General features: G+C 53.5%; 10 protein-coding genes across 10 annotated transcripts; 3 read left to right on the forward strand and 7 right to left on the reverse strand.

Moving 5' to 3' along the window:
- Positions 1-800: 800 nt before the first annotated feature.
- On the forward strand, positions 801-4,712 carry PG985_012586 (RNA polymerase-like protein; the record flags this gene model as incomplete). The annotated part of the gene is made up of 1 exon (XM_066832352.1): positions 801-4,712. One exon carries the CDS (start codon positions 801-803, stop codon positions 4,710-4,712), a length of 3,912 nt encoding a protein of 1,303 aa, XP_066680402.1.
- Positions 4,713-7,497: 2,785 nt separating this feature from the next.
- Positions 7,498-8,775, forward strand: PG985_012587 (uncharacterized protein; the record flags this gene model as incomplete). The annotated part of the gene is made up of 3 exons (XM_066832353.1): positions 7,498-7,904; positions 7,976-8,207; positions 8,275-8,775. 3 exons carry the CDS (start codon positions 7,498-7,500, stop codon positions 8,773-8,775), a joined length of 1,140 nt encoding a protein of 379 aa, XP_066680403.1.
- A 273-nt stretch (positions 8,776-9,048) lies between these two features.
- PG985_012588 (uncharacterized protein) lies at positions 9,049-10,646 on the reverse strand (the record flags this gene model as incomplete). The annotated part of the gene is made up of 2 exons (XM_066832354.1): positions 9,049-10,405; positions 10,504-10,646. The coding sequence occupies 2 exons, from the start codon at positions 10,644-10,646 to the stop codon at positions 9,049-9,051; spliced, it is 1,500 nt and encodes a 499-aa protein (XP_066680404.1).
- Positions 10,647-11,043: 397 nt separating this feature from the next.
- PG985_012589 (uncharacterized protein) lies at positions 11,044-12,588 on the reverse strand (the record flags this gene model as incomplete). Its single annotated transcript, XM_066832355.1, has 3 exons — positions 11,044-11,492; positions 11,711-12,182; positions 12,427-12,588. 3 exons carry the CDS (start codon positions 12,586-12,588, stop codon positions 11,044-11,046), a joined length of 1,083 nt encoding a protein of 360 aa, XP_066680405.1.
- An 875-nt stretch (positions 12,589-13,463) lies between these two features.
- Positions 13,464-14,265, reverse strand: PG985_012590 (uncharacterized protein; the record flags this gene model as incomplete). The annotated part of the gene is made up of 3 exons (XM_066832356.1): positions 13,464-13,765; positions 13,840-13,892; positions 13,967-14,265. 3 exons carry the CDS (start codon positions 14,263-14,265, stop codon positions 13,464-13,466), a joined length of 654 nt encoding a protein of 217 aa, XP_066680406.1.
- A 1,482-nt stretch (positions 14,266-15,747) lies between these two features.
- PG985_012591 (uncharacterized protein) lies at positions 15,748-16,664 on the reverse strand (the record flags this gene model as incomplete). Its single annotated transcript, XM_066832357.1, has 4 exons — positions 15,748-15,895; positions 15,968-15,974; positions 16,034-16,411; positions 16,472-16,664. The coding sequence occupies 4 exons, from the start codon at positions 16,662-16,664 to the stop codon at positions 15,748-15,750; spliced, it is 726 nt and encodes a 241-aa protein (XP_066680407.1).
- A 1,457-nt stretch (positions 16,665-18,121) lies between these two features.
- Positions 18,122-18,951, forward strand: PG985_012592 (uncharacterized protein; the record flags this gene model as incomplete). Its single annotated transcript, XM_066832358.1, has 3 exons — positions 18,122-18,463; positions 18,484-18,703; positions 18,839-18,951. The coding sequence occupies 3 exons, from the start codon at positions 18,122-18,124 to the stop codon at positions 18,949-18,951; spliced, it is 675 nt and encodes a 224-aa protein (XP_066680408.1).
- Positions 18,952-19,185: 234 nt separating this feature from the next.
- Positions 19,186-21,439, reverse strand: PG985_012593 (beta-hexosaminidase; the record flags this gene model as incomplete). Its single annotated transcript, XM_066832359.1, has 2 exons — positions 19,186-21,335; positions 21,391-21,439. 2 exons carry the CDS (start codon positions 21,437-21,439, stop codon positions 19,186-19,188), a joined length of 2,199 nt encoding a protein of 732 aa, XP_066680409.1.
- Positions 21,440-21,994: 555 nt separating this feature from the next.
- On the reverse strand, positions 21,995-23,537 carry PG985_012594 (uncharacterized protein; the record flags this gene model as incomplete). The annotated part of the gene is made up of 2 exons (XM_066832360.1): positions 21,995-22,980; positions 23,048-23,537. 2 exons carry the CDS (start codon positions 23,535-23,537, stop codon positions 21,995-21,997), a joined length of 1,476 nt encoding a protein of 491 aa, XP_066680410.1.
- A 699-nt stretch (positions 23,538-24,236) lies between these two features.
- On the reverse strand, positions 24,237-26,025 carry PG985_012595 (RIO kinase 1; the record flags this gene model as incomplete). Its single annotated transcript, XM_066832361.1, has 2 exons — positions 24,237-24,344; positions 24,397-26,025. 2 exons carry the CDS (start codon positions 26,023-26,025, stop codon positions 24,237-24,239), a joined length of 1,737 nt encoding a protein of 578 aa, XP_066680411.1.
- Positions 26,026-26,322: the final 297 nt, after the last annotated feature.

Here is a 26,322-nt window from a genome sequence, read left to right on the forward strand (position 1 = left end):
AATTAAAAAAAATTATAAACTATTTATTAAACAATTCTTTATAATATTATATATTTTTTTATATAACTTAAATAATTTCGTAACCGTTAATAGGCTATTAAAATGTATATCTTCTGGTGTGTATTGGTGCCAAATCTGGTTAGTTTCCGGAGTCTTGATGCACTCGCTTCTGTGACGGGCACCTTTCTCGGGCAGACCCTGGCTCCCTGGCTAGTGGTGTACTTTGCAGCTCGTACCTACTTTACGCTAGGCCTCTTTGCGAGAGCAGTCAAATGAGACAACGCGTTTGGCGTTTCGCGTCGCAGACCCCCTCTTTCGGATCGAACTATCGGTCTCTCAAATTGATCAATTGGCTTCTGGTTACCGGTACACACACACACGACCTGACAGACGAGTCGGTGCCCTTCCTGCTCTCCACAGCCACACCTTGCTTTGACGCGTCGCATATTGCCAATTTGCGATCCCGTTACGACAGCACTCGCGCATACGTGACGTGACAGTGCCATCCTTGGCCCGAAGATCTGACTAGTAACTAGCTCCCGCTGTTTCGACTCTACTACCGATTGGGCCGGGACCGGTCAACGGTGTCAGTCCCGCCATTACTTGCCTGGGGGTTCGCTGCTACTGCTGCTGGCCACAAGGACACCCATTGACGTGTACATGTAAGTCGCCACTCCGAGCTGTCGAGAGCAGTGGGTGGTTGGCTCGTTGTGCGTTGTTACCTGACATTAAAGTGGAAAATGCAGGTCACAAATTGCCTTGCCTTTGCCTTTATGTACTCGGGGGCCTAGAACGCCGTCATGGGCTTACAGGCCCTGGCACAACCGCAGACGCCGACAAAACGGAGACCTGAAGAAGAGCTGAGAGAAACCTTCTTCCATGTGTCGGAAAACTATAATCTGGGTCTGATTCTATCAGACAAACCTCAGTCCCCCTCGCGGCTCAGGCAGGGCGGTACCCAAGGTGACCGTATATATTACGGCCGGTTTCGACCTCTCTTTTTCTCTGACGACTTGCCCCAGGCTCTGGCCGCCTTTAGAAAAGAGGCCATTGCAGTTTCTCAAAAATGGGTTCACAAGCCGCTTGCTGACCAGGATGCTCTCCCGATGGTGACAGGGCTGCCAAGTGCCAGCTCAGAACAAGAGAGACATGATCTGGTCGAGCTGCTTTACAAGGTCCTAGGCCGGTATATCATTGGGCGAACCCCAGTCTCGTCTTTCAACTCAAAACTTGGAGATTCTGCTCCATCTGACCGTACACCTTCAAAACGGCCGCGTCCACGGGATCACGTTGTCGCCCCGAAGTCACCTCCAAAGAAGGCCCGAAGCAGTTCGGACACAAGTGGGGGTCATGTCTCTGTTCCAGACAGGGAAGGCGCCGACGCCGTCGCCGAATCACCCGCAGATGCTACCGAGCGTCCCAACCAGTTGAAGCGTACCTCGGCTCATTCCAGCCGAGATTCCTTTAGAACGGCCGATATTGTCTTCAGCCAGGAAGTGCCACTGTCCCAAGCCACAGTGACAACCATAGAAGCAAGTAGCCAGGAGAAAAGGAGATTACCCCCTCCTCCTGCGCCTTCTACGCAAGACTCATTTCCTGCCTCTTCCGACTTTGAGCTTAAGATGCTTGAATCGTTTTACCGCGAGGAATCGGACGAGCCCTGTCTTCCGGGAAGTGGTTCATCAGACCTAGATTTTAGTGACATTGGTCAATCTACTCTGGCAGAACTGGACAAATCTGCCAGCAAAACGAAGGCCCGCCATGCCCCGGCCGCGACCATGGAGTTCGAGACCCGTCTCAACAACGTGTGGCCGGTCGTTCCCGATTGCCTGAGCGAAGCTCCTTTGCCCATTGTCTGGGAAATATTGCGTGTATGCCTGTTTTCTGGCGTAGCCAGCCGCGAGTTCCAAGTTTCCTACGAAGAGTCATGGATCGACCAAGATGTCATGTGGAGAGTGCTCAAAAGTCACCCTCTGCTGAGGGGAAAGGCTCTACCTGAAAGGTCTCGAGCAGAAGCATGGGCTGCTGCATTCGACAATTTTCAAACACTACATCGGGTCGTCGTCTTCACTGCTTCCTTGGAATTCAGCTCTTCCGCCGACCGAGGCTCCGTATTCACTCTCCAGCTTGATCCCCTGAGACTCGAAAGACCTCACAGACTGAACCGTCGGTTCGGCTCGGACCGTTTTATGGAAATCATTATTCCAACTCTTGATGCAAAGAACCTCCCCAGTCATTTCAGGAATATTGGCGAGGCCGAATCCATTCTCCGTCATTGGGCAAGTCAACGACTCCATTACTTCATAGGCAGAGCTTGGTCTGGATTTTTCATTCGTCCTTATCGCAACAACAACGCCAAAGAGGTGGCGAAGGATCAGAAGGATCAAAAAGATTCGTTCAACCCAGTTTACGTATCAATGAAACATCGGTTCTACCTGTTTGCAGAGGATGGCGATGATTTCTCACCGTCGCTTGCAGGCCAGCTTCCGTCGAAAGGAGAGCCCTTCACGGCGCACACGAGAGCAACCAAATGGGACATGATTGAATGGCTTCTACAGATTTCGAACAACATGGACCAACCCGTGACCAAACTCTTCTCACGAATAGTTTTAGGCCTGAGCCGTACGGATGCCACCGCCGTGCTTGAGAAGTCCCAGATCAAGATTAGAAAGCGCGATCGACTATCACCCACTGGAAACGTCATGAACGACGGTATCGGCCGCATGTCGCAATCACTCGCCCGAAAGATTCGGGCCAAGATGGGTTCATTCGGCAATCTAACAGGCTTCCAGGGTCGTATTGGGAGTGCGAAAGGCTTTTGGATCATCGACATACAGGACGATACAGACCGCGACTGGATCATTCTGTACCCTTCGCAAAGGAAATGGAAGTGTGACTTTACGGACGAAGAACATCGGACATTTGAGGTGCGGAGCGAAGTAAACCCACTAAAGTCGGCCAACCTGAACAACCAGTTCCTCCCCATTCTCCAGGATAGGGCGAAGGACCCGAAGGGGATGAAGAGTGCGATCAGCAATATTCTTGAGCGGTCTCTATGCAAGGAGATGGAAGAGCAGAGGATGGCTATTCAAGACCCTTGCCGACTACGACTCTGGGTTCAAAACAACTCGACGAGTTCGCTGCGAGAGGCGCGCTTGAAGAGTGGCCAGATCCCGTTCGTTGGGGGACTTCCAAAGAATGACGAGGACCGTATAAACTTTCTACTCGACGGGGGCTTCGATCCAAGAAGGCTTCGTATGCTCTGGGAGCTGACCTTTAAGCTTCGCAAGGATAGATGCGAGGAAATGAAGTCGCGAATGAACATCAGGATCGGACGCTCGACGTACGCGTTCATGGTCGTAGACTTCTGGGGCCTTCTCGACGAAGGCGAGATCCATCTGGGATTTTCATCGAACTTCCAGGATGACGACTCACGCTTTTCGGAGACGTACTTGCACGGTATGGATGTCCTGGTGGCCCGTTCTCCCGCCCACTACACCAGTGATATCCAGAAGGTGAAAGCAGTTTTCAAACCCGAGCTTGGCCCATTGAAAGATGTAGTCGTGTTTCCATCGAAAGGCAATGTCGCTCTTGCTGACAAGCTCTCCGGCGGAGACTATGATGGTGATATTGCCTGGGTGTGCTGGGATCCGGACATCGTGGGCAATTTCGTCAACGCAGACGTGCCTGCATGCCCCGACCTATTCAAAGAGGGTGTCCTGACGAAGCAAGCGGAGACGTACAGCGATCTTGCTCTTCAGCATGGAACAGAGGCCAGCTCAAAGTTCTTCGATGCCGCCTTCCAATTTAATATGCAGTCCAGCTTGCTCGGCTTGTGTACCAATTTCAAAGAAAGACTCGGCTATCAAAGGCGCTCAGTGGGGGATGAGGCCGCTGTCCGCCTTAGCACCCTCCTCAGTAACCTCGTGGACCAAGCGAAACAAGGAATCCGGTTCACCAACACAGATTGGATCAGGTTTCGAAATCATCTCCTCAAGGGCAAGGCCGAACCACCGCAGCCCAGATACAAATCCGACTCGTGCCCCGGCATTCGCAAGTTCCCTCACATCATTGATCACTTGAAATTTTCGGTCTTGATACCCATTATTGAACGAGAACTTGCTATACTGTCCAATGACAAGACGAAACCGGACTCTCTGCTGGTGCCATGGGACAAGGACTTGGTCAGATTATATGATCTCTACAATGAGATTGGCCAAAATAAGCCAAGGATCAAGTCTATACTCCAAAAACTTATCAACGATCTCGATGCTCTCTACAGCCAAAGTATGAACGACCAAGCTCGAGGGAAGGACGTTCCATTCGAGATCAGGATGCAAAAACTATACGAAGACTTCCATGCGATACAACCTAAGAAGTTGAGCGGGACAATAGAAAGAATACTCACTCGAGGCGGCACAGGGCAGGACTCGGAATGGTCGCTGCTGAAGGCATCCGTCATGTTCAAGAAATTCTACATGCAGGGTGTGACCTGGTGGATTGCCGGGCGCCAACTCCAGCATCTGAAGGGTATAATGACGACCGAGGGGACGCCGACAGGCGGAGCCCTGGCTCTTGTCCGGCCTCAAATCTATGCGGCGTTAAGGCCTGACAAGTCGTTTATCCAGGCTCTCGTCCTCGAGGATGTAGTGCACTCTGGAGGTGACGTCGAGGAAGTAGAAGACAGCGTCGACAATGACAACGAGATTTAATTCGGCTACTCTACTGCTTATTTCGGTTAGGTCTGTCACAGGCTATTGGACCACCTCCGAACCATACTTGCATCTACGGACAATTGTAGGAGAGCTTGGCAGGTGTCAGATGTTGATCGGTCTGCGACTTGAGCGCTTTCAAGAACGAATTTGCCATCGGGGTTGTGGCCGAGGTTGAGGAGCTGGATTTTCGCAAGCGGAATGTGCAGGTGTGATTTGATACAATGTGAGCAGTGAGCGACGAGCTTTGACGAGATGATGTTGATGGGATACCCTTTGCTTTCAAAGTCGTTGCAACAAAAAAGGAATAAGCCGAAGGGTTCAGAAGGGACTCTGCTGGCCAGAAACTCGATGAACAGGTAGAGGCATGCGTGTACCATAGGGGTGGGCGCTGTTGGCTCCTTGCTGTAGATGGTCGAAATATAAAAGACGGCAACTCGTGAATAATGATCTTTTGTCCTATCCGGTGAAGCGTGACCCGGCTGGTTGTTAAGTCCCTCTGCCACCTGAGGTTAATGGCAGGGTACTGGCTATCAATCGTAATAAGTTTGCCAGTCGTCTCATTGGCAGTATATTGGTTCAGTATGACTCTATAGCTATTTGTTGATGTGTAAACGTCTGAATGGTATTGTCGACGAGAGATGGAGATGCCTGTATTGTATCAATCCGCATCAGGATGGGGGTCGAAGCATGGGCGCAGGACCCGGTGTGTAACGACCCTGCTTACTCTCTCGTCATCTTGCTTTGAAGTGTGACCTGTTTGTCATTCCAGAAGCTCCTTGGGAACTATCGTGGACACCAAGCTAGCTCGGTGCCCCCTTGGTTTTTACACACTCTCTACCTCTCCATCTTCCCCTTTTTCTCTAGAGCGAGAAGAGTCGTGCTCGTTCTTCGTCGATTTACTCGTGTGTGCACGTAATCGTGTATCTATCCATATGCAGGGACCATTCGTTATGAGCTGACACTTGCATGCAAAGGGTGCACTGCTTCTCGGATAGGGTCTTGCTTGTATTCCGGGGGCACTCGCATCTTTTCCTTGCTGCATGCAGCTACGTGTGCATATCCATCCGTCGGCATTGTTATGTCTCCATCGTGCGCATTGCCCTGGCGGGGAAGAAGAGAAACCAAGTAACTCCGAGGAAGCTTGGCCCCGGAACTCGCTCCGAGGGGACGAGGGAGCGCGCGGGTGTGGGCTTGTGGTTGTGCATGTTCGCCACTCCCATGTAGCTTTTGATGCCATGGGGGCGGGCAGAGATCCAAGGGTCTGCGTGACGACCGGCGCGATCGAAGGTCTGCTTTCGGCATGCGTACATCACGGTAATTTGGCGGTGACAACAACGTATAACCGTAGCCATATCTCAAGACCACACAGAGCGAAGGAAGATGCTGCAAATTGCCTTTGGGAGCCCCTAAAATCTCAAAACCCTGGGATTCAATTGATGAGGAGTTTATTGGGAGAGTCTCTGTCTTCGGAGAGACGGAAAGGGGAGCTTGTCTGCAATGCGTTGTTCGAGGTAGCACCACCCGCTATTTTGGAGATGACAGGCACAAGCCAAGGGACAAATCTCTGTTCTCCAGTCAAAGAGCCGCTTCCCAACAGTTTCAGGAAACTCGTGTCAACTAGCGTAAACTCGCGTGTGCTGGGTGCACAGAAGACACTGTATCGCGGTATATCGGCGCCTTGGATGTGTGTGAATATTCCATCTGACAGACTGATGTCGCTCCGCCGTGACAACTTCAGGCTTAGCCCTACGTTGTACTGACTTCCGTCACATCAGGAAGTGCCTGGCTGCCAGAGAGAATACGTCGTAGGCTTGATGCAGTGGCAGTAAGATCCGGCGTGCCTTTCGTGACTTGCAGAGGTTTGCTTCAAGACTCCCAAGTCTGTCGTCATAGGTGATAGAACGTCGTGGGGGGCAACTCGTAGCATCCCTACCCTAGCCGACTGATTGATTTTGGGGAGAGGATCAAAGGATACATAGCTCGAATGGGAGAAAGAAACAGCGCGCTATCCCAGAGACCCTCGCCACATCGTCAGGACCCCGCCCCCCCTGCGCGGCTCGTTTCAACGTACACGACGATCAACTGCAGTTCAGGTCACCAGTTTGGTCGTTGGCTTAGTAATGCCTTCAGGGTCTGGGGGTCCCGATCCGAATGGGGAATTGAGGCCTTCAGATCGTCCAAGTGGCTTCCACTCGCGGTGTAGCAAGGTGACACAGCATCCTCAAGAACCGGTATTTCAAGATCGCATTCTTCTGAGGCTCGGGGCGGCACAGAACCCACCCAGCGAGTCTGTTTGTCACGCGTAGCTGACAGCTACCAGGACCCCCTTTTGATGGCTCCGGCTGATGGTTGGAGTCGCTCATACTTGTATCATGTGTCAATATGCCACAGGTCGCATCGCACTTGAGAAGATGTCGGTTAGGTAGATGTGATACATGTCACTCATGTATATGGGCTAAGCAGGTGGGCACAAGATATCGTATACGTCGGACAGTATGGATAGAAAGGCTTGGCTAGCGGTACCGACTTCTTCGGAGTGACGATGACGGAGGTGACGGAAGAAGGGTTGGTATACGACACCAACAAGGATTGAGGACAGCTTCGAGCGAGCAGGAAGAGACGACATGCTTCTCTGTCCGCAAATCGGCATGTTCATAGATATATAAATATAAATGACGATTTGTGACCCAAGCATTAAAGCTGTCGCGAACGCAACAACCCAACGCCTAGCCGATAACCCATTAGAACTAACCTGCCCCTTTCCTGCGCGAAATGAGCCGGTATGGACCACGAAAAGAAAAGCGCGATCGCAGAAGAAACCCAGACCCCGACTTGGCTATCCCGCCTATGGAACCTAGTCAAAAACCAATGGTTCCTAATAATTCTCGTCACGCTCGTGATATGCTCCTCTCAAATGCAAGTCCCGGGAGACCAGCAAGGACTCAAGACAAGTATCGTACAGAACCTGACGATAGCCGTCATCTTCTTCATCAACGGCCTGGCTATACAGATCCAGGACCTCGTGGCCAACATTCGACATTGGCGCTGCCACGTCTTCATCCAGCTCATGGGCTTCTTCTTCACGTCCCTCACGATGCTCGGGATCGTGCTGGCGATCGCCAGCAACAGAGCGCTATTGGACCCTCTGCTGCTGAACGGCTTGGTGGTACTGGGCTGCCTGCCAACTGCGTAAGTGAAGAAGAGATGCAGTTCAAGCAGACACCGCTCGAGAGCTCCCCGTTGAACTTGAATGCCAATAGGTTGTCGGTCAATACATTGATGACACGGAAAGCCGATGGTAACGCGACGTTGACTTTGACGAAATCCGTGATGGGCAATGCGATAGGCCCCTTTCTATCATCATTGCTGGTCATCGGATACACGTCGCTACCAGTCTGGTACACCAAGGCGATGCCTATGGCGGTCGGTGGGTTGGGCGCGTTGTTGCAAAGGGTATTCGTCCAATTCGGCTTGACTCTGATTCTGCCCCTAGTGAGTTTCCTGAAACGCCGCAGTTCGACATCATGGCGGTATCAACCTAATCCATGTCAAATTGTAGGGATTCGGGCAACTCGTACAGAGCTACTTTCCCGACCTTGTCAGGATGTTACTGCACGACTACCAGCTCATCAAACTCGGATCAATATCCTTACTCGTGCTGATATGGTCGGGCTACGATAGCGCAGTCGCGAGCCACGCGTTCGCTGATGTCGAAAAGGTGCAGATCATTGGCGTGATAGGCATATGTCTACTGGTCTTCCTGCTGTGGATGTTGGTGACCATGGCGACATCTGTCGTGTTTCTTGGTCGCGGGGATGCTGTCGCGGCGGCGTTCTGCATTTCTACCAAGTCCCCGGCGCTCGGCATCCCGCTGGTCACGATTCTGTTTGCCGGAATGCCGGCAGAGGACACAGCAAAGGTGTACATACCGCTGATTATCTTCCAATTTATACAGACATGCCTGTCCAACCTGGCAACTCTCCCCCTGAGGCATTGGAGGACAGAAGCTAAATGCCAAAAAGACAGCAAGGATATGAGCGATTCGGAGTCATTAGCCTGACCCGGTAGACCAATCTTTGGGGCGAACAGCAGTCCCTAGCTGTACGACACATTTGTGGAAAGAAGCTGTTCGGCGTTGGTATATTTCGGGATGACAGCGGCTGGCGTTTTGGAGTTGTTTGCTCAGGGACCACAGTATCATTCTGTGTAATATGTATTTCATAGCTTATAATTAATGCAGAACGTCAGTTCAGTGACAGATTTTGACAGAAGAAACCCTCCAGAAATCCTTGAAAGTTTTATATCGCTTTTAGACTAGTCCCAAATAGAAAGGTCACTCACCTTGAGAGATTGATATCCGGTCGTCGTCGTCGCGGCTGTCGTTTGCGGTCTTTGTGGCCGGGACATCATCGCCAAGCATCGTCTCGATGTCGTCCTCAAATGTGCGGAAAACGGTATTGTCGGGACCGGACTCGATCAGACTGTTTTCCAAGCTTAGCATAGCGAGCATGAGCCGGTAGATGTACAAGTCAACCTCCTCTGTCACCGAGGGGCTGATTTTCGAGGATTCAGTTGGGCTCATGTGCGTTTTGAGCCAACCGAGCAATCGCAGCATCGTCCCTCTCGGGCGAGGCGGCGATTTGAGGTTGATCCCCGGCAAAGGAAGAGTTTCGAGGTATTGGCAGAGGGTGGTGAGAACTGCACGAGCTTCGTCGGGCCTGCCTTCGTGGATGAGTAGATGGGAGAGGGATATAGATGCCCAAGACGCCCACCCCAGTTCGTCGCGCATGTCGTCGTCTATGCACGTCGTGACAGGTTGTTGCAAGCTGGGAAAGGACAAAGCGCGTTGCTCGCATAGCTTCCGAACAGCAACTAGACGGTGGGACACCTGGGAGACATGGCCTGGGCGGTGGTACTTGGAGACCACATCGAACTGCGCTTTGAGAATGGCGTCGACAGCTAGCCCTCGTAATTGCTCGACCTCCATTTTCTCCATGGTAGCATAAAGCACCGTGAGCGGGTGCGAGTTGCCGAGCCGGATCCGAGATAGACCGGTTATCCAGCGCAGAAAGACTCTTCCGAGATCTTTACCGATCCGCATAAGCTTCAAGACCGAGTGGTGGGTGGCCCACACCATACTGACATCCGGCTTGATGAGGGCGGTATCATGCTGGTCGAATGCATCACGTAGTAACCGCCAATTCGAAGGCGACAGACGGTCCCCCATCAACATCTCCGCGGCCGTGTTCGTACTGACCCAACATATGCAGGTGTTGTCGGTCTCGAAGTTGTAGGCCTTTCCCGACATATCCCATTGGCCGCTCGAGAACTGCATGTGCGAAAACTGCCAAACCATTCTCAGGCAGGCCTCGGAAAACTTGTAGACGGCTGGAGCGTCGAGGTTGTGGGATATTGGCGACGTTGTGTCGCATGTTAGCACAAATTCCGGCGAATTTGGATCGTCATCTGTATCTGTACACGAGGGTGGTGACTGGGAGAGCGTCTTGGCGGCTTTCGCTGCCCGGCTCAGACGTCCTTTGAAATGCTTGGAGCCAATAGCGCGGCCACGGATCACAGGAACTGCAGACGTCGTTCCGCTGTAAGCATTGTCCAAGAGCCTATCTGCCTCGTCGGATTTGAGGTTCTTGACCAAACCCCAGCTCTTCAGCCTCAGTTTGTACATGCGTTCCCTAGATGATGACAAAGCTACGGGTTAGACAACGTGTGTGTAACACAATCCCTTAGGCGTTTGCCAAGCGCTGCAGGCGAACCTGACATGCATACATACGTTGCGAGAAAGCCATGGTGGGTGCGCATATAGTCCACCACCTGCTTCAGGGTATTATCTTCATCCCAGTAAAGGCGCGAAATCACATCGCGATGCTGAGCCCATTCAAACGATGACGGCCTGGGACGCGACGGTGCTGACATGACGGGCAGGCGTGGCGCAAGAAGGAATGCATATAGGTAGAGGCAGCGGGTGGCCCTCGTCCACGTGTAATCGAACGGGTCAGAATCAGTATTGCGCACAAAGGCATTGCATTCTGGTTTTCTCAAAATCTTCCTGTATTGACGCCGGCACTGGACGCTGCTGGAAGTTGTCCCAGAGGGGAGAGGGGCGCAAAGTAGATGTGCCAATTACCAAGGGTACCCAGGCAGTAAGGATATAACAGCCCCACCATCATGAGAAACTACTACGTGAAAGACACTAAACCATCCTGGCGGGGTCCGTTCATATTGGCGAGATCCGCTCAACCAATAACCATCTGCGCTCGGCCACCCCCGCCTCATGACAGCCAAGGCACTGTTTCGACCCCCATGGGACTGACTATGTGTGCCCAGAGATCGCCTTGGGCTGATAGAGCTCCTCGAGATATCGCTCTTCCTCCTCGGTGAGGGTTTTGCCTCGGGCCGCCAGCGCCTCGTCGATTCTGGGGATATTCGAGAAGCCGATGATGGGACTCGACACCCGTTTGTTGATCCAGGCCAGCGCAACGTTGCTCATAGTCCAATCCCGCTTCTGGGCGATCTCCTGCACTCGGCTGATGATGGTCAGGTCCGGCTCGACCGTTCCATGTGAGCCCGGCGACGCATCCTTCTCGATCTTACTACGATCCGTGCTCCCGAAGTTGCTGGGCGGCCGGGCAAGGTGTCCTCGACAGAGAGGTGCCCACGGAATGAGGCCCACGCCGGTATCGTTGCAGAAACGATTCATTTCTCGCTCCTCCTCTCGGTAGAGAAGGTTGTAGTGGTTCTGCATCGAGACGAACTTGGTCCCTATAAGAACCCACCGATCGACGGATTAGCAGCTACTCAATGAATGCAATTCTGCTTGCTGTGCCGCAACGATGCCTGGACCACTACCGAACGCTACTGGCCACTGCAGCCGTTGAAAGGAGGGGAACGGCGGAGCAGCAAACCACCAACAAACACCCCGCAATGGAAACCACGGTTCAGAAGATAAAATGGTGGGTGATGGAAATCTCAAAACTTACAGCCATTCTTCTCAGCCGTGAACTGCAGCCGGGCAAAGCACGTAGCGTACATGGACGATGCCCCGAGATAACGAACCTTGCCCGACTCGACCAAGTCGTGAAGCGCCTTCATGGTCTCCTCGAGCGGCGTGTTGTAGTCGAAGCGGTGGATCTGGAGGACATCGATGTAGTCCGTGTCGAGGCGCTTGAGCGAGGCATTGACCTGGTTGAAGATGGCGGCGCGCGAGAGGTGGTACTGGTTGACGTAGTCCTTGGACTTCTCAAACGCCTCGCGGTTCAGGAAGTGGCGCGCCTCGGGCTCCTCGCCCACGCCCCAGAAGCACTTGGTCATGACGATGACCTTCTCGCGCGGGATGTGGTACTTCTTGATGGCCTTGCCGACGATGACCTCGCTCGCGCCTTGCGAGTACACGTTGGCCGTGTCCCATGTGTTGATGCCGCGGTCGTACGCCGCCTTGAGCAGCGGCAACGCCTGCCGGTGATGTTAGCAATATGCCATGGCGAGTATAAGAATAGAAAATGGTGATATATCTCGAGTTCTCCACAACACTAGTTAAAACAAGTTGAATAGTGTAATGAGATAGCGCTGGGTGCCTAGTGACGGGGACCAGAAACGGGTCTGCGGGCTAGGAGCCGGATGGCTGCCGGCGCAAACCAGTTCACTAGCTGAGCGGAGTCGCGCCAGTTCAGTACAGTGCTCATCATGAAATTCCTACCTCGTCTTCGCCAACAGCCCAGGATTGGGCACTGCAGTCGCCAATACTCATGCAACCAAAGATAGGCACCGAGACTCGGAGCCCACTGCTACCAAGCTGACGGTATTCGCATTTGGTTTGGGCGACAGAGTCACGGAGACCCACTGGAACGTTGGACGCCATGACTGCTGAGGCTTGATGCTGGTTTTGCTATGGTGAATGATGATGAAGAAAGGGACCAAAAGCGTTGATCAAAACGCGTGAAGGATGAAAAGGATACAATGGAAAACTGTGAGCTGGCTAATACTGGAAGACAAATGTGTTTGCAATGGTTAGAAAAGTTGCATGCTCCAAAGGTCCCCAAGGCAACACACTCCTATCAATCTGATGCTGCTCATTCCCCCGCAATCATCTCCATGTCGTTGACGTGCTCGCCTAGAAAAGCTGCCTGGCTATTTACATGGCCGGCCAAATGAGGGGTAGTCTGAACTACGTGATTGGCACTGACCAACATCGAAGACGTCGCCATTAAGCATTCGGATATTATCAGAAAACCCACCACTAATATTCTGCGATGAATGCACGATAGACCCTGGGGGATGTTCGTATGGCTAGTCCTCGGAGTTTACCAGATCAATAACGGGTTCACAGCCCGAACGCCCGAACCCCCTAACCTTAGCGGCAATGGCTATGAGGGTGGCTTGGTTGGTCGGCCCAACAGAAGGGCCTGCTGCTTACTGTTCCGCCGACTGCTGCTCCCTGGCAGCTTTTCGAAACCCCTGACAGTCACTGATTGCCTCCTACGTAGTTATTACTTCAGCAAACATGCAGATCCCTATTCATGCCACTAATTGGATGAAACGATTTACGCAGAGTGTAATCAGTTGAAATTGTTGCTCTTGATATTACGTGTACAAACAATTTTGGGTATATGCGACGGGAAAGGGAATAAAAACACAAACTAGCAAGAAATACTCCTTGCGTTACCATCAATCGTTCAATCAAACCCACATCAATGCATTCGTTACCAATCTCGACTCGCGCGACCAACTCCACCACTACTTCCCATATTGCGGTGGTGCGTCAGCTTGGCCTTGTTGTTGAGGTAATTGCTCTTGCTGTTGCTGTTGCGGTGGGAACTGCTGCTGCTGCTGTGCATGTTGTGGCTGATATTGTCCCTGTGGTGGTTGTTGCTGTTGTTGCTGCTGGCCGTATTGGGGTTGGGCACCCATGTGGTACTGCTGAGGGACGTTGTTTGCAGGGGCAATCACTTGAGCAGGACGCCCGTCGGCGACGAAAGCGACGCGCTGGTTGCAGTTCATGCAGTAGTGGTCGACGTCTTGGAACCATCCGAGCATGCCTGTTGTTGGAAACATCAAGTTAGACTATGCTGGTAACCACCATGAAGGTTGTGTGTGCACGGGGCGAACTTACAAGGAAGGCAAGCCAGGCAGATACAAAGACAGCCAATACCAATACCCGTTATACTTTGAGGCGCAAGAATGTCAGCAATCCTTCTTTTCCCCGTGTTTTTTTCTGCGTGGCTGATGCGAAAGCTTACATGGTCATGCTGGAGCTGTGCTCCTCAATTCGCGTCTTAGTGCGCTGATGGCAAAACGGGCAGTCGATCACGGCGGGCATGGTGCCCAGGCCGCCCAGAGGCGTCGCATAGGTGGTAGGCATAGCGCTGGCATCTGGCTGGATCTGGGGGTGTTGTCCCTTGTTTTGTTGCGTCTCATACGGGGCGGGGCCGCTGGTCGGATGGGCATGAGCGGGTTCGGGCGACGCGATATGCTGCGACGGGTCCGGTGTGATGGGCAACTCGGCCGGTTGCTGCGTCTTCTCAGTTTTAGTCGCCATCTTGAATTGTAGCGTTGGTTGGTTGTTGCTGATGGTTGTTTGCCTGGTGGAATTCTGGCTTCGCTACTGAGATATATGCAGTCGCGCAGTAGTCGTCAAGAGAGAGTGAGAAGAAAGAGAAGAAAATGGGCTGGTGAATGAACGAAGGGTCCAAGGGACAGTTTATGGGCCCATCATCTGCAATCCTTCGCCAAGCAAGCTTGCTGTGCCGTTGCTTTGTACAGCCTCCTGATCGCTCTCGCTTCGATGGGTTCGTAATAATACCGGTACGTAACGTGTTGGAACCAACGACGCTGGACTAGTAACTGTGCCGCAGAAGCCTAGAAGCTCAGGTGGAAATTGCATCACAGGGCGGTCAAGTACGCTCCTAGCTCGCCAACAGGGTCGGCCTAAATTTAACTCGCTTGCGCTTGTCCTCACTAAATGGGGAAACGCAGCTTTCAGCAAGCTGGCAAGCGTACACGCTAATCGCGACACGGCCTGACGGCAAGGGCTGAGCTGAACAATTGCTAGCCGATCTTTCCTAAAGCGGGTTTCCAAGTCCCACGGACTGGACTGCGGCCGTTTCGCGGGGGCTGAGCTGAGAAACAAATGTGCCCCCCTGCCCTCTTCGCAGAAGTCCTTCAATACAATTGATCAACCACCACTGCATGTACCTAGAGAATTGCATGCCCATAGACTTACTAAGACAACATTGATCTTTGGTCGCTGGTGATTTTGCACTGCGTGAATGGATGGCCAAGCTACTGGGCAGATTATAGCGCATAGTGGAAAATGAGTATTGCTGCCTAGCTGATCTCTATACGAGTGGTGGTGTTAGATTGAAGTGCTTCCGGTTGGCCCTCACTTAGATGGGAGGGTGCACAAGATGCTCCGATGCTGACATGCATGCTTGGCATTTCCAAAAGCAATTTCACTGCACAACGACATGTAACACAAGGCTTCAATGCCTGTTGCGGCATGTTCTATACTAACCGTCTACTAATAGCAGGCTGTCAGTTGTATAACATAGAATTCATTCTGATTCACTCGAGCGTAGACTCGCAGACTGACGACTCGGCCGCTGAGCTTTCCATTCGTTACTTAGCGTCCATGCTCGTGTTAGACTCGAGCCCCACAGTGGATGATAGGGCTGATGGCGGGGACTTGATAGCTGTCTGCACTAGCTTTGTAGCGCCTTCACAGCCCTTTTCACATGTCACTGCTTTCTTGTGAGCAACTCTCCAGGGCGAAGAACAACTGAAGCTGCACATCCTCTATATTGATCTGGACCAATTCGCTATAAGAAATTCATGGCATTGGGTTCAACTTCCAAGGCTAGTTCTGTAGCTGCTTAAGCCAAGAAATACGCATCTTGCAAGTATGATCGGCTCATTACTTGTTCCAGGGTATTGCAGTTACGCGATCCTCGATCACATTCTCAGCCCAACGGACAAAGAACGCGAGTGAGTTGCGCATTTCTTTTGCGAACACCGGCCCCTTCTAATCCTCGTTAAACCCTTCTCCGTTGTCGCCGGCATTGTCGTCGTCGTCGTCGTCGTTATCCTCCAGGTCGCTGTCATGGAAGTGGTCTCCCTCGTGCAGTTCAGGGATTCCGCACTTGTAGCAGAAGTTCTGGCCACAGGGACAACTTTTGTATGAGTTAGTTGGCATCCATTGCAAAGCCCATATGCTCGCTCTACTAAGCTGGCAGTGAACTTACGTCAGAACTGATTGGATATTAGTTGAACAGTTTCTCCTGAAGTTTTTAAGACATATCGTGACTCACAATTACAGCCATCAATTCTCTCAATCATGGCATGGCAGGTCGGGCAATTCTTCCAACCCTGTTCTTGAGCCAGTTGGAACAACTTCTCGTCTGCTTCTTGCGACTTCTTCAGCTGCTCTCCGTCGCAGGCCCTAGCATGGGCCGCCTTTCGGCAAGCGAGGCATGTCTCAACCTCGCATGTCCAGCACCAGCCGACTGTCTCGGTCCGGTCCTCCCCGGGGATATACGCATTGCACTCATGCTTGTGGCAGTATACCCGGGGCAGATTGGAGGTGGCTTCGTCGTTCAGTACAATGTACTTGTTGACTTCGGCATCCGAAAGGGCAAAGCCAGCCTCCTGAGCTCCGCGCTGCACCAGCCAGATACTGGACGGGGGCACTATAAGCGAATACGTGAGCTAGTATGCCATACAGAGCAACCTAAGAGGAGATGACTTACCAGGATCCTGTCCGCAGCACTTCACCGGTCTGAAGGGCAGCGACGACAGAGCCGACTTCACATGCTGTGCGAAACATAACCAGTAATACATGTGTCCGCAGCTCAGCACGCGCTCATCGTCCTCTGCTTTCAGACCGGGGATATCGTCTCCGCATGCCACACATGTCTTCTCTTTCAGTGTGACTTCAGCCATCTTGCATAGCTATCAGCGAAACTGACTGAACTGACTGAATTGGTCGCGTGTTGGTGTAAAATCTGTCGCAGATCGAGTGTCCCAATAAATCGTTTACTTTCCGGGCACTGACGATCGCGAAGGAATTGCGATGGAACACTTATGACCGAATAATGGCCATCCTGAGACGACCGTCAGCGCTCAATCGGCGCATATTAATCGCCCGAGGATAATCGCCCGAGAACAATCGCCAGAGAAGCATCGCGGCGAGAGAGTTGTGGCATGGTTCCCAATGCATCGGCGAAGTGGATTGATTAACATTGTTTATATAGTCTCGATTGTTGTAAAATAATATCCTTGAATACATCTCATGAGATGTGAATACTAATCGAAAGAGGGCGACCTTGTCATGATTGAATGAAGAAAGGCTGCCCTTCTCTGACTAGATGAGAATATGACCATTATCACATTAAACAGCATCTGTTTATATACTGACTGCGATAATCACGTACTATTCAACATATGGAACGAATAGATATGCGCTTTTCCTCGGACATGCACTTTTTTACCACCATCCAAAGGCCTACAGGAGAGTGTACTTTAGTAGAAAGCAACGGGAATGTGAGTCACTATTCGCCATACTGTGACTGGCATGCAGCACAAACCAAAGTAATTCATTGGTGACTTCCTTCGAGCTGGGAGAGCGTCATCCTGAAAGCTGGTTTTCCTTCCTCCAGAATGCCAACACCCGGCGTATGTGCAACACACCGAGGCAGCAAGGTGGGGGATACGCCACCCAACGCCACGGTAAGGGATAGGCGATCAGCTGTTGAGACATGCCGTGCATGTTCCCCAGAGGCAAGCAGGCAAAGGCGTCATCCTCCCCCAGAAAGGAAAGTGACAGGTCTCAAGCCATGCGTTGTCGTAGGGGTCAGATACGCGGGTTGAATACGGGGGATCGGGTCAGATTGCGGGGGAAGACATGTATGTATGCACCAGCAGCCCTCTTACATATCTTGGCGATAGGGGAAAATGATCATCTATCCAAGCTGGCGGCCGGCAGCATCGCAACTTCTTGCACTTGTCCGGCTCTTGTTTATTATGGTATGCCCCCGTGGTCCAATCACGGCGGAGCTCGTATCTTTTGTCGGTGACACGGGCGTGCTGCGGGTCGGGATCGACGACAAGAGGCTGCATACTCAAGGGATAGGGAAGCGTAGCTCATCCAGCCATCTCGGGCGACACATTACGTCTGCTGCAGTGTATAAGCCATCCCTTCCGAGCCAAGGAGGGGAAAGGAGCTCATGGGAAGCTAATATGATACATTGAGGTGTATGGTTCAAAGAGGAACCATATATAAGTATGTAAAATCCAGGCATCTTCTGGATCCCCCAAACCCGGCGTGGCCCACTCGAATCTTTGTGATCACTTTGCCTCGGCTCCTACGTTCGTTTGCTCGTGACAACCAATCCAACAACATGATACGGCTCCTGCTGCTCATCACCTCCACCGTCCTCTCCTTCTCCATCCTCCCGTCCATCACCACGGCGACCTACACCGTCCTCCCCTACCCGCCCCAGCAAGTCCGGCGCCGGCCCCTGCAGGACCACGAATGGGCCCCGAACCCGCGGGCGGCGGGCTGCCCGGCGTACCTCGAGGCCAACGAGTACGAGTTCCCGCACTACATCACGCAAATCTCAGCCGCGCAGCCGGACCGGGCCTTCGGCCCCTCGCTGACGGGGCGGTTCACCCCCAACGACGTCTCGTCCATCTTCGCCTTCGACATCCCCGCCGACCGCGCCGATGCCAACTGCAGCCTCGTCTTCCTGTTCCCCGGCAGGAGCAGCTGCAGTCCTCGCACTACACCTACGACGGGCCCGGAACGTTCGTCTTCACCGGGTACGACCCGGGGTATTGCCCGGACCGCACTACCACGTTCAATAAGCAGCCGCCTTCTACCATGTTTCCGCCGTTTCCGGCGCTGCATATGGAGCCGGGGTATGCTTACACCATTGATGTCGGGCCTTGCACGTTTAGCGCGGGCAAATGCGTTTCGGGAAGTGAGTGTGCCCTCTAATCATTCTCCTCCTGCTCTTCTGCAGCTTCTGAGCCCCATCCTTCTTCTTAAATTGAAGAGGAAGAAAGACCTCGAGCGGCGAGTATGATGAGTATCGCGAGCTAATCTTACATACCAGAAACTTCGACACCCGACACGTTCTTCGAGTTCTTCCAGAACAGCGATGAGTGTCCAATCGGCCTGTACACCACCTACAGCTACGGCCTGCCTTGCAAGCCGCCGTACTGCTGAGAAACATGAGTACTGATACCGCGGTAAAGGGGCTTCGAGGAATGAGTCTCGGGGTGGCGAGGATATATGAACCTGGCAATTGTCCGAAAAGGAGGGGTGTTCACTTCGATAACGATCCTTATCACATGCATGCTTAGATGTACTTTATTGACAATGGCACGCATTACGCATTGGTACTTCACGCTTTCAATTTGTGAATCCTTGTGTGTCGCTGTTGTATTCCAAATGTGATATTCAGAGAGCCTCGGACGTGAGGCTCATGCCCCGAAGCTCACCAGTCCACCCCGACCCTGCGCCCCCAACCCGAGCCAGCGGCGCCTCGATAGCCACCGGCGCCCACACATGGAACTGAGTCAGCACCCCCAGTATAGCCAAGAACTCCTCCCGGGCGCCGTCCCCATCCTGTCGTTTACTACTACTATCCAAGGCCTCGACGCTCGCAAAAGTCTGGCTGCCTTTGCCGATGATGCTTAGATTTACCCAGCGGCCCAGAGGAACAGTCGAGTTGAGCCGGTAGTATGTCCCCGACGCCAGCAGGGTGAGATTGGGCGTCAGCATGAGCACCGAGTCGCCACCCGCAAGAAGCGTCGCGTTAGTCGGGTCCGCGAGGGCGTCGACCTTGAGCTCGAGGGAGAGGGTGTAGTCGCGCCCCTTGGAGCTCAGGGGCGTCCGGAGGGTACAGCCGCCGCTGATGGCCAGACCACCGGTGGTAGTAACGGGGCAGTCCGTGGTGGCGTGGTAGTTGTTGCCCGACAAGTCGTCCAACTGAGTCTGGCCTCCCTCCGCGGCGGCGGGGGAGTGGAGGTCGTACTCGAAGATCTTGGACAACTGGGAGGGTATGCTGCGTTCCAAATTCTGTCCCGGGATCTTGGGATGCAGCCTGTCCAAGACCGAGGCGAACTCAGACTCCGCCAAGTCGCCTCCCCACTGCTTGTCGCCCAGCGCCGGGATCCCCTCCCTCCAAGCGTAGTAAGCCTCCGAAACCACGCTCGCGTTCTGTCCGTAGTCGTTCCACAGCGGCGCCACCGAGCCCAAGACCCGCGACTCAGTGACCGCGGGGTTGTTCGAGGCGTTCTTCTGGTCGAAGACGTGGGGGTACCACAGCCCCCCCTGCGTGGTGGCCGGGTTCCCGTGGAAGGTGCGGCGGACGTCGACGGACTGGGGGTAGCTGCCGGACCACTTGCTGACGACGTAGTACGAGTCGTCCGAGTTGAGGACCGAGTAGTTGTTGCGGATGTAGTCGTAGAGCGGGTTGTCCTCGAAGAAGGCCCAGTGCTGGATCGAGACGTTGGCGTGCACGTTTTCCGCGTACTCGGGCCGCGGCGGGAACGTGCCCCAGATGCGCATCGCCTTGCCGCCGCCGGACGCGGCCGCGATGAAGGCCGACATCTCGTTGACGAAGCGCGTGTACTCGGCGGCCCCCGCCGTGTACTCGTCCGCGCCGATGTGGACCGTCTTGCTGTGGAACCAGGGCAGGAACTCGGCCCAGATGGCCTGCATGGTGGGGATGGTGTCCGGGTGCGAGATGTTGAGCAGGCTTGGGTCGCCCGCCAGGCCCAGCTGCGGCTTCCACTGCACGATGGCCAGCGCGTGGCCGGGGGCCTCGATCTCGGGCAGGATCGTGACGCCGCGGGCCGCGCAGGCCGACTGGATGTCCTCGAACTGCTCTCTTGTGTACGACTCGTTCTTGTACTTATTCAGGCCCGCGAGCGCCGCCGCGTCGGACCACGGCCGGAACCGCGCGAACAGCTGCCGCAGGCTGAACTCGCGCGAGTACTGGGCGATGACGTTGAAGTTGTCGCTCAGGTGGAGCTGCAGCGTGTTCTGCTTGAAGAAGGACATATAGGCGCACACCTCCGTGATGAATTCGGGCGGGTAGTAGTGCCGTCCGGCGTCGAGCATCATCCCGCGGGTCGCCCAGCCCGGCGCATCGTGGGCCTCGCCGTAGGGCAGCGACCCTTCGTGCAAGATGGCCTGCTGGAGGACCGTCCTCGTTCCCCACCAGACCCCGAGCGGACTTGCACCGCGGACGGTCACGCCGTCGGCCGAGACAGAGAGTGTGTAACCCTCTGAAGTTGGGGCGCCTGCAGCATCAAGGTACTCGCCGGAGTTCCCCAGCGTCAAGAAGATTGAGCCCTGGCCGGCTTCGGACGAATTGGAGACATCGATTTCGAAACCAAGGGCATCTTTCAAGTCATTCGCGAAAACCTGGGAGAAGTCGTGGAGCGACGGCGGAATCAATGTCTCGCCCCTCTCGTCGCGGGCATCGGCAAACTGGGTGTCCACAATGACGGACTTCAGGCTGCTCAAGCTGAGCTGGCTTTCACCAGTCGCCTCGAATGGCACGGTGGGGATCCCGACGAGGCGCGAGGCGGTCGGTATTGCTACCAAGGAAGGAGTCAGTGATGCATCGGGCTCAGGTTGGCACTCCGCACATACCACCGAGCCAAGCTGTAGTTGCTAAGATCCATGACAAGTAGGCCTTCATATTCAACGATCGAGACCAGTCCCCAAAGCCTGACGCATGGTAATAAAGATGGATCTGGGACACCATCGGCTTGCAGCAGACGCCCCTGTCTTATAGAGAAAGCTCCAGGGCCACTGGGGTGCTGACTAGCGAAAGCCAGGCGGTTTCCAATGTTCGTCTCCGTTCTCGAGGCGACGTTGTATCGTCTATAGCGCATCGGACGATCATTCCTATCTCCAACCTCGTCACCCCGCATCCGTCGCATATACTAATACAACGTAGCAACCATCGCGGATGTATTTGGGTGGGGTAGATAAGGGTGCAAAGTCGGACGTCACCCCGGCCCAGTGCCAAGTTGGCGGCCGCGGTGAAGATGGGGAGCGGGGAAAGCCCCCAATCTCCAACTAGGACCGATCGGACGTATTGCCTGTTCGCTCAACGGACGTAACCACTGCAATGTACATTCTGCCTAATGTACTTGTATTCACGACCATGTCGAAAAAAGGAACTGCATACGAATGAATAGTTCTCAAGACTACCTACCATAGTCAACTATGATGCCGTACTTGTTCTTGATTATGGCTCTTCCTCAATTGCAAACATCCCTATCACATGAGTATCCTGCTCGTGCAAGTCCGCCTCATCTTCTGGCATCCCCGTCTCCTCGAAGTAGGGTCTCGCCAGAAACCGGTCATGTTCCGGTCGGGACGAGCTATAGCGCACCACCCTCTGCGGCCGTTTCTCCCCGTACAGGTAGGGCGGCACAAACCGGACCTGCCTCGCCGTGGTGACTTGGAGCTCAAACATGCACTCGTCTCCCTCGAGGCCGACTCCTTCGCTGGGTTGGAGCTCGGCCACCTGCTCTGCGAATTGCCGGATTCGGCTTCTCATGCTCGTGCGCCAGGCCTGCCGGTGTTGGCTGGGGTTGGGAATCGTCAGGTCGATGACGATGGAGAATCTTCTCCCGTCGTCCCGGGGGAAGGAGAGCAACTCTTCGACCCGGAGATCGGTCACAATGGTGTTGCGGCGACGGAGCGTGCGGGCGTCGAAGCCGGAGAGGCGCAGCGAGGCGAGATTGCGTGGCAGTTGCCCGAGCAAGGGCCAGCGCTCTTGCAAGGGACTGTGAAAGGGCCCTAAAAAGGGCCCCACCTGGAGCGACTCCAAGGACGGCAGGGCTGACAAGTCCAGCTGGAAATGCGGCGTTGAAGGATTGGAGGGGGGCCGTAATGACCGTATGCTCAATGACAAATGTCGTAGGCTGTTGCTAGAAAGCCGGATGGGTTGATTCCGGGGCCAAACGCCCCCCATTAAACTGGCGGGCTCGTATAGCTCCAGACGGAGGAGTTCTTTTGGCAATTTCAGCAGAGCATCTAACGAATCAGCGTCGACGCTGCTCTCCGTGAACGCAAGAGCTTTCAGCTTGGTTTTCCCTTCAAACCGTTGCAGCTCGCGGTCTGTTTCCGTGAACCTCACGACGGCGCAGGATACTTCCAGCTTTTCCAGGTTGGGCAAAAGGAAGACTGGACACGATGGTGTTGTATACCAGAGTCGATCTGTTGCCCCTGACCAGTGCAGTGTTACTAGTTCCATGTGTCAGTCCACCGTTTCTAAAGGGGCGGGAGAACTGACGTGATGTGAGGTTCTGAAAGGGAGCACCCTTGCTACTTGGCTCGCTGAGTAGTGATGCCGACTCAAATTGCTCTTGGTAGAGCGCCATATCAGCCGGCCAATCCGTCCCCCATTCGGACGGATCATCACGGGACCGAGCATTGCAGCGAGGAGATTCGATGGTCAAGGACTTGATACCAGGGCACGACGCGACCACGCCAGCTGTTGTCACTCCCACTCGATCATTATCGTATCTGGGAGTGGCGAAGACCAGATCTAGTTGTCGCAAGAACCCGGCCCTTTGGGGTCTTGACTCGACCAGCTTTTCCAAGACCTCGAGCGCTCCCCGCGTCTCGAGACTGAGATGGGAATACAAGCGTGCTTCGGCGAAGTCGCGGAGTTGGTGGCAAGTCCGGGCAGCCGCTGCCAGGGATGTCTTTTCCTGAACTGCGTCGAAAATTTCCCTTAGAAGTTCATTGGGAAAAGACAGAAGATTGATGGCACCAGGCATCATGAACAGGATTTGGGAAGGCAAGCAGGTGCTGCTGCCTGCTGGTGGCGTTTGACCCCTCACTAAAGTAAAGGTACTTGCTGCATGTATTGGGGACACTGCAATGTGCCAACAGCATCTGGAAAATCTCAACAGCGGGTATTATTGAACGGAGGTGAATGTATGAGATAGATTGATGGATGTGTGAACAGGAGCTAGATACTTGAGGTAGGAAGTCTGGCTTTATATACGCTTCTGGTGTGGTGTATGTGGGTCAACACTTCGTACTCCAGCAAGTAGTGGTAGAGTAAGCTTCACAGTATTCCGCTTACGTCTTTCTGCCACCCGCAGCAGCGACTTTCTCTACGTTGGAGTGTCAAATCGAGAAGACAACACTTGCAAGTCCTCATCTCAAATAAGCAACATATGAAAGTCCAATCCGGACCCGAATGTGTGCGGATCACATGTTGCCAATCGTCAGAGCTCTTCTTTATCATCACCAAGGCAACAAAGCACATGGGTCAGGACGCCGGTTCAGTACCGATTCTGCGGTTATCTCACACAATGAGAAAACACAGCAAAGACTCAGCCTGGACGGGGCGCCGTGAGTCTTCATCATCCGATTGATCGGGGAAGGCCGTCATAATACATGAGACGGGTGAGGAGAAAAGGGGTGTGGCCGGTTGTGGGGAGTGCTTCTATTTGGTTTTGTCGCATCTTCTAATGCTTCTTGCGTGATGACGACGATACCAGCTTCTTCTTAAGCTGCTTCGGCATCTTCTCCTTGCGCTTCTCTTGCTTCTCTTTCTTGACCGCTGCCTTGTGTTCCTGTCTAAAGTTAGCAGTTGTCGGAGTCATAGGCTTTGTCCAGAGCGCATACCTTCTTCTCTTCCTTGTCGACGAACCTCTTACCACGAGGTCTGCCCTTATCAAAGCGACTCTCGTCGCCGCTCTCCAGTGCTGCGCCGTCTCCCGACTCTTCATCAGAGGTGCTGGTCTCGTTATCCTCGTCTTGGGCGTTTTCGTCTTGTTTCGACGGAACCGCTTGGTCTGCTAGAAGGTTTCTGTAGACTAACTTGTCTCCTTCGCCAGCGTCGATCTTCCGGGCGTCCTTCTCAATATCATACACCTGCTCCAGGGTCTGTGGTATATATTGGTTTCGGAACACCTCGTTGTCGACCTCCTGTTCCGCCAGAGCTCCCTCGTGGTTTTCCTTAGCCGGCTGTGTTTCGTAGAGCTTCTCTACGGCTTCACTTAGAGCCGGCTCCTCAACAGCGCCATCAGAGGCTGTGATGAAATCGAAGACGGTTCTATCGGACAATGTCTCGACTCCTTCCCGACGGAAGAAGTCTCCCGTGTTCTTGATATCCATGCGCAGGAACTCAAGCGACCGGGGATGGTCGTGCTCAACACTCTGAGACACATCAATGATGTAAAGTTGGCGGTCATTGTAGAGAATGTTGTATTCGCTCAGATCGGCATGTACCAACCTGCACACCTGATACATCCGTCTCATGATGCCCAGCAATTGGATGTAAAGAGACCTCCATACCTCTTCGGCGTCCTCACTTGAGATAGCAGCATCGCGTAATCTGGGGTAGGCGTAGCCTTTCCGGTCGCCCAGCAGCTCCATGACGAGCACGTGAAGCTTCAGCTGGATGGGCTCCGGGCACTTGATGCCGGCAGAATGTATACGGCGCAAATTCCTAAACTCTTTCTCTGCCCATAGCTTGACCATCTTGCGACTGTTACCTTTCTCGGCACCGGACTTGAAGCGGTGTTCGCCTGTGATGTATCGCTCTCTGTCCTTGAAGCTAAGGATAGCGGTTTTGTAGACCTTAATGGCACGCTGGATAGGAGGTCCATCCAGATCGGGGTATGCGACGGCGCCGTAGACATTGGCCTCTTTTCCAGTGCTGATGGCACCATGTACCTCGCTCACGAATCCCCGGTTAATCATCTGGAGCAGAATCATTCGGGTCCGTTGATCCAAGACCTGCTCACTCGTAGCTCGGTCGGCCTTGTCCTTTTCTCTGCTTTGCTCGCCCTTCACATCGTCGAGTCTGATCTTGGCCGCATGCTTCGATAATGTGGATATCTGATCGTCGACGTTCGCCCTGGTATTGGCTGAAGGCTTCTGTTGGTTGGACTTCGGTAGCGCAGCGCCTCCATCTTGAGTCTGCCGTTGGTTATTGTAGTTCCTGGATGGGTCGGATGGATCGTCGTCGTAATCAAACTCGTCGTAATCGAAAACGTCGTCCAAACTGTCTTCGTCCTCGTTTTCGTATTCTGCAGATTCTGCGGGCTTCGAAGGTTGCGCAGGCGTCGTTTCTGGGGTCTCTTGGTTCTCTGTGGCGACATGCGATGGTTTGGATTCAGGTGTCGCAGCGTCCTCCGTAGGAGCAGGTGTGTTCTCTGTTTCCGCCATATTGCCGTTGGACAAATGCCTAGACAACGTGGCGGCAAGAGAGAAGTTGTCTATAATCGAGCGACGGTAGTTTTGAAGCATTTTGGCTTCCCCTTGTGGTGGTGACGTCGACTATGCGTTCCGTCTACTGTATGTCTCATAATGCTCGAGTCACCAAATCCAAAATTATTTTGCGATTTCTACAGGACTTGCAACCCCGCCCCCACCAAAAATTCGTTATCTTATCGGCCCATTGCTCTCACTGAAGCCCAGGAACCCCAGCTTTGCACCAGCTGAGTCTCCTTTTCCAATCAATGTCTACTGGTTTAATCGTGCACCATGTAAGTCAATACTGCAGTCATAGGTTGAAATTCAAGCTGCTATTAGTTTTTATCATGA

The sequence above is a fragment of the Apiospora marii genome, assembly GCF_038362585.1.
Source record: "Apiospora marii strain CBS 49790 chromosome Unknown utg000009l_segment0_segment0, whole genome shotgun sequence".
NCBI lineage: Eukaryota > Fungi > Ascomycota > Sordariomycetes > Amphisphaeriales > Apiosporaceae > Apiospora > Apiospora marii.